We start from the raw sequence: 7,192 nt of genomic DNA on the forward strand, positions 1-7,192 counted from the left end.
ATAATGTGCCTAGAATTAGAGAGAGAAAGGTAGTTAATTGACCGATGCTGAAAAGTGGAGAAAATCTCTCCCAAAGCGCGCAAAAAATATCACACCGTAAATTGCACCTTTTTTGCATTACGGGATCTGTAGCGTTATATGGTCAAAGACAAATATATAAAACCATAACGCTACAGGTCTGCAGCTAGAATAAGAATTAAATGTGAATGAAGTTTGTTGTTTAATGTCCCTCGAGAGAATTCTCCCCTCATATGGAGACGCTACCAGTTGCCGTTGGAGAGCTGCAAATGTTGTCCTATACTTGGCCTTTACGGCCATTGAGCACTAAAGAGATCTTTTTCGTACCAGCACCTACTGCAACACGGGGTCTCAGTTTATATACGGTATCATCCGAAGGACCATCTCCACGTCCCACACTGGGAAGCGGATCCGCAATTAAGTTTGTAAATACAGCCAAGTTTCAATCCGATCCTCTCTTAAAACAGAGGGGAATCGTCATCACTAAGGTAAACGTATACAGGCCTTGTATAGCCTACAATACAAATATCAGCGGTAAGAATGAGTGAAGCAAGAATAAACCTACCTCTGAGACAGATGCACTTGTTTTGTATACCGGGTACCCCCTACTTAAGTTCCCATCAAACTACAAAATCATGCAGTTTTTCCTTCAAGAATTAACAAGTATATCTTCCATTTTCAATAAATACGTGATTTTACTGTACTTATGTACACTGTGTAAAGGGATTTATGAAATACAAGTAAGGCATCAATGTTTTTTCCAAACTGAGAAGTTTACTTGGGCAACGGGAAGGCTATAAAGTCCTTATGTCTCAGACCTAGGAGCCAGGATTCTGTAAAATCTACACAGTCTTTAGTTCTTTCTGATACGGAATCTTTCTTGTCCAAAATAGTGGATTCCAACCTGAATGAAAAAAAGTTTATACTGATTGATCTATGAGAAACAGTGTTGTTTAACAGAATGATTCATTCTTGAGTGAAAAAATGTACATTTGTATAAAAGGTAAAATAATTATACAGATGCACTTATCATATTTATTTTGTGTAAAAGGACACAGCCAAAAAAAAAATGCATGTATTTTGATAACTTACTTTTGTATAATTTCCCATGCCTTGTCTACAGGGAATTCCCCCTGTCTAATGGTCATCAATGTCCCTCTGTCAGGAGTACCATCTCCCCTGTAGATGTGAAGGTCATCTCCGAGAACGATGTCCCTGTAATACAAACTTATGATGTAAAACAAGGGACTCTTAGTCTGTTTGTATGTATAGCTTAGTTTTAAGTTTAATATTAAAGTAACCACATCTAATGTTATAACATAATACTAGTATCTCTCAAAAGTTTCTCACTTTTTAAAGCCATATATGGCGTATGTACAATGAAAATTATTGGACTAAAATTATAAGAACTTATTATTTGTATCATTACTTTATATAAAGATAGAACTTTTCCGTAAATTACAAAATCTAAATCAATTGCATTATAAAGATATCACAATTTAATTTGGATTCTCGGAATTTTCTCCAACTCGGAAGAAAATACAAAAGATTTAAATAACACATTACAGAGAAGATAAAATCGTATTATTAGATGAAACGAGGTGTTCTTCGTGTTCAGAATTGTATGAAAAGCTTTAATTTAAATGTATCAACTATATATCTTTACTTAATTTTGTATTTTTCAAAAATATTTTTTTTGATCAGTTACGCCATATATGGCTTTAAGAGTTTATAGCATAGAGGAAATTTGGTAAATATTGCCAGCTTAGAGATTATCTTCCCTGGTGTGCTCTTTTGTTGCAGAGGGGACTTCTGTTTTCAGATCTGGATACTTTTTATGCCTCTATTGTTACAGACTGAGAGTTATAATCTTGAAACTCTTGTATTTCAATGATTGTTGGGGTAAATATTGTTTTCTACCATCTTCTGGCTGTTTGTCAGCAACACTTCAAAGTCTCAAAATTATCGTTTGAAATTTTTACCTTGCATTTTGTAGTAGGCGGACAATGACATACACCAGTTTACACATCTTTGGTGGCAGTACGGTTACGTCTGGATGTTCATTACACCATTTCCGGAGCTGTGTAGTGCCTTTGCTACCTTGAGCATCTCTGAGATATTTATTGAGAGTTTCCCTATTCAAAGCAATATGGATAATAAGATCTTATTGTTAATAAGATAACAAATTTCTCTCACCAATTCACTTGAATTTTGTACAAAAAAATTCATCCAAAGGTATATATGCAAATTATAATGCAGAACCCAAATATTATATATCAAAGGTTTGATCATAACATTTCTTTATGTGATTTTGTTAAGTGCATATATTTTTACGGTTAGGCTTGAGAAAGTTTTGCATTACACAAAATTAAATAAAAGAACTGTTTACTTTCATGGTTCTGAGATCACACACTTTTTGTTTTGTATTTTACAGTTTACCTATTGAGGAAGTGTCTCCTTCCTTCCTTTAACTCCTGCCATTCTGTGGAGGTCCTGACCATGGAATCGTCCTGTAGGAACAGCGTCTCCACACATCTAGCGTCACCGTTCAGTAGCAGCTCGCTGAAGCGGAACACCTCATGGATCGTGTAGTCACATTGCTGGTTCTCTCTGTTCTGATGAAGCATTAGAAAAGACAAGTTTAAATAAATGGGTAGTAGAAAAGGAGAAATTTAATGCACAAACGAAATATAGGGCTGCACTGGGAATCAAACCCTGGATTCCTGCATTACTAGTCAGGTGCTCTACCACTGAGCTACCCATACCAATATCCACAGTCTGTAATCTGTATGGCCTGAGCTGCTACATTCAATAAAAATTTTGTCATAATATTAATGTAATGGAAAATGCGCATTCAAAAAAATATATGTATGTTTATTGTTGCTCATTTACATTTTTCACCATTCAGTGCATATAATATACTTGGTCTTATAAATGCCAAATTTTGAAAATCAGTGGTGGATTGTGCAATTCATGAAAAAAAGGAAGGGACAAGTTGAGTAAGCATCAAAATGTTGAATAAAGGAATTGGGAAAATTGGCATCTATTGTACAGCTGTCTTACTCTTTTTAATCCTATTATCTGATCCAATTATCCACATGTACTACAGGTACTTATATTTATCTTCAAAGAATTACTAAGAGTGTCTTACGGTACTTTTTATAGATGCTTAATACTAATTTTTACCCAAACCTTTAATTTCATGATAATTCCAAAGTTTTACCTTTATTGTCTGTTTTGGTGGGTGAAATCCGAGTACATCCCTGGTCTTTGCTTGGTAAACAATAAACATATCTGTGTCACTTTCTGGTGTGCTAAGGTTGTACCTAGTATTTAATGTTGGAGAGTTGTTAGAGTCATATACAATGTGCATCGTTTGAAAACTTACAACATATGAAATTCTGTACAGAAATTAGTATACATAAATTGTAGGAACATCTACTTCTCCTAAGTTTGTGTACACTCTATTTTTAAATTAAATCTTGTTAAAGCATATCCCTGATCATACCGAACTAATCTTCATTTTCCAAGAAGAGCAATTTTAGATGACAGTTTAAAAACATGGAGAAATAAATCGAGAAACAGCACATTTTTTTTGTGCGCAATATATACAGTTTTTTCTATGGGTGGTACTGTATATGCATAGCTCTCCGTCTGTTAATATATTTGTTTTGGAGAGCTACAGTTCTGCAGCTACAGTTAAATATGAACCAAGTACTAACTATTTTTTGGATCATGTTATTTTGCATATCTTCCACATATACCGATATAATCTTAAACCAAGTAAATTGGATGATTAAATATATGTAGAACCTTTGGCTGCCAAAAGGACATGCCAGGATAACTTTTCCCAGGTCTGTCTCCACTTTGTCTACAATAGTTCTCCATGTTTCCTCACTAGAAACATCCTCTGAATTGTAAAACGGGGGAGGTATACGTTCTCGTTCCCTCTGTAACTTTTCTTCTCGTTTCTCTTTGAGTTCTCCATAAAATGAATCAATAAGGAAGCACAACTTTGAACCGACTTCTCGAGGAATTTCTTGCCAGTTCCTACTCTGATTCAGTGGTGCATTGTCTACGAAAATATCCTCAGTTAGTTTAGATGATAAACATTGTTCTCCAAAATGGTCTGTGAAGTGGGTTTTCCATTTGACTTTGAAGTAGTGCCAGTGACTGTTTATAAGGTTTTCAGATGTTTCAGTTTGTTCAGAAAATTCTTTACTCTCTTGAGTATCACCATTTTTTATCTCCTGGGCTGTTTTCTCGTCATTTTGATTGTTAGGTGGCGTCAACATCTCAGCATATCCATGCCAGCCATGACAATTGTTTACACTAAATATGAAAATCACCTTCCCATTTTTCAGAGCCTCTGAGAGTATTTGACGGGGGTGAGGTGGAGACACCCTATCTCTACATGCCCACCTCTCAGAAGTAATGCAGGTTTTCAGGGAAGCAAAATTCGCACACTTCACAATAAAATACCGAACAGCTGTAGCTTCAGTCATCACTTATTCTTTTTATGGGAAAATCTGGCAGCAGTCTATAGGCTGGCAGGATAGATATGCCTTCAATATTGGATATAACTGCAGACTCGCAAAGAGCAATTGCATCACCATTTGAAATCGTTAGAAGTCTCTGAATTTTTGATACATGACGATATTCTGTGTTTAGCACGACTCATTTATGTATTTAATTGTCTCACTAAATATATTTTAGCATTAAATTTATGTTCTTTTTCTCTGTATATTCCCATAAAATAAATACTTTCAGAGTTTGTTTACCGTTACGCCCACTACCGGAACTTAATCTTGCACATTAAAATTAAAAACAAATTGATACGGAGTTCTCACATCCGGATATAGATCTTTCTGTAATAATAATACTCGGAACATTTATTGACGATTTTTATACGCCTCGAATCCGAGGCGTATATTGTTTTTTTCCTGTCTGTTTGTCTGCAAACTTCAACCTTAGCCATAACTTTTGAACCATGAATGAAAGAGACTTCATATTTGGTATGTATACTCCACTAATTAAGCTCTTTCAAATGACACCAAGGTCAATGACCTTGTGACCTTGACTGTGAGTTATATGCTAAAAATAGTTTTTTCCTGCAAACTTTAACCTTCGACATAACTTTTGAACCATAAAAGATAGAGACCTCATATTTAGTATGCATACACCACTGATTAAGCTCTTTTAAATGAAACCAAGGTCAATGACCTTGTGACCTTGACTGTGACCTTTACGCTAAATATAGCTTTTTTGTAGGCAAACTTTAACCTTCGCCAGAACTTTTGAACGAAGAAAGATTGAGACTTCATATTTGGCATGCATACCCCACTAATTAATCCCTTTCACATGACACCAAGGTCAATGACCTTGTGACCTTGACTGTGTCCTATTTGCTAAAAATAGCTTTTTCGAACCTTTGTCATAACTTTTGAACCATAAAAGATAGAGACTTCATATTTGGTATACTTACTTCACTAATCAAGTTCTTTCAAACGACACCAAGACCAATGACCTTGTGACCTTGACTGTGTCCTATATGCTAGAAAAAGCTTTTTCGAACCTTCATCATAATTTTTAACCATAAAAGATAGAGACTTACTAATCAAGTTCTTTCAAATGACACCAAGATCAATGACCTTGTGACCTTGACTGTGACCTATAAGCTAAAAATATGGGTTTTTTTAACTGTTGCTGCCGGGCGCATAGTGTTTCACAAACACATCTTGTTGAGTTTATAGTTGTTTTAATGCCCCTAGTTTTTGTCATGTCCGTCTGTCTGTTTGTCTGCAAAAACTTTAACTTTGCCAATAACTTTTGATTTAGTGGAGCTTTCACATTTTACATACATGTATTCCTTGTGACAAAACCTTTCTTTTGGTACCACCAAATTTGACCTTTTGACCTTGACCTTGGAGTTTGACCCATTTTTACACAAAAATTCAGCTTTTACTTTGGTCATAACTTTTGAATGGTAGATACTAGGACTTTCATACTTCTTATATATGTATTTCTTGTGGCAAGATCTTTTATTGGACAACAACAACTTTGACCTTTTGCCATTGGAGATTTCCGTACTTACGGAAAAACTTTAACCTTGGCCATAACTTTTAAATGGTAAAAGCTAGGGCTTTCATACTTCACATATGTAATCCTTGTGAGAATACCTTTAATTGGATACCACCAACTTTGACCCTTTGACCTTGGATTTGACCTACTTTTAAAAACAACCTTGACATAATTTTAAAAGGGTTAGGGCAAGGGCTTTCATATTTCACATATTTAATCCTTGTGACAAGACCTTTTATTTAATATCAAGAACATAGACCTTTTTACCTTGGAATTTGATCTACTTTTCAAAACTTTAACCTTGTATAATTTTTGAATGGTAAGGACCATTGCTTTCATACTTTAAACATGTAATCCTTGTGACAAGACCTTTCTTTAAAATCAAGAACTTTGACCCTTTGATCTTGACCCTGGAGTTTAATGTACCTTTCAAAAACTTATCCTTGACCATAACTTATGGACAGGTGGTGCTAGGGCTTTCATATTTCACAATTGTATTTCTTGTGACAAGACCTTACTTTCGGTACCAACATAATATAATTTGCATTTAAGAAAAGTTTAATCTCCACTATGTTGCCATACGGGGGAATCAGTGTTTCACAAACACATCTTGTTGTTTCTGAGTTAATGCCTTCTTTTTTTCACCTTAAACTGCCTGTTGTGATAAATTGATTTCTTTGAGTTGATGATCAAAAACAAAATTAACACTCTATGACCTCTGTTATTTTGAAGATATGCTCTGCTCTCCAGTCCCAAATCAAATTCAATGGAATGAAAAAGACATTTCAATGACTTTAAGCTTTTATTAAAAAAATCAAAATAATAACTGTAAATCATAAGGAAATGTATTGCACATTAAAAGCACTATCAAACAGTGTTATTTTTTTCACTTCCGTGCCTCTTGATTGGTCGAAACCAACAAACAAAAGTACTTATATCCTATCACATAAATAACAATCTCAACTAAAACCCTCCTTTGTAAATCTCTGTTCCATCAGAAGCTTTAAGTCTCAGTCCCCATTGGGGGTTTTGAAGAAGACGTCCTTGAGTTTCTGCATGCGGTTTTCCAGCTGACTTGGGGAGAGTGCCGCGT

General features: G+C 35.0%; 1 protein-coding gene across 1 annotated transcript; it reads right to left on the minus strand.

Annotated features, from left to right (window-relative positions):
* Positions 1 to 778: 778 nt before the first annotated feature.
* LOC134257867 (uncharacterized) lies at positions 779 to 4,523 on the minus strand. The gene is made up of 6 exons (XM_062740448.1): positions 3,832 to 4,523; positions 3,242 to 3,344; positions 2,458 to 2,633; positions 2,001 to 2,153; positions 1,111 to 1,233; positions 779 to 922 (listed from the first exon to the last, which is right to left on the minus strand). The coding sequence occupies exons 1-6, from the start codon at positions 4,521 to 4,523 to the stop codon at positions 793 to 795; spliced, it is 1,377 nt and encodes a 458-aa protein (XP_062596432.1). The 3' UTR covers positions 779 to 792.
* Between the last annotated feature and the right edge of the window lie 2,669 nt (positions 4,524 to 7,192).

Source organism: Saccostrea cucullata, unplaced genomic scaffold (genome assembly GCF_032062105.1).
Source record: "Saccostrea cucullata isolate Sc308-1 unplaced genomic scaffold, CSIRO_AGI_Scuc_v1 ctg16342, whole genome shotgun sequence".
NCBI lineage: Eukaryota > Metazoa > Mollusca > Bivalvia > Ostreida > Ostreidae > Saccostrea > Saccostrea cuccullata.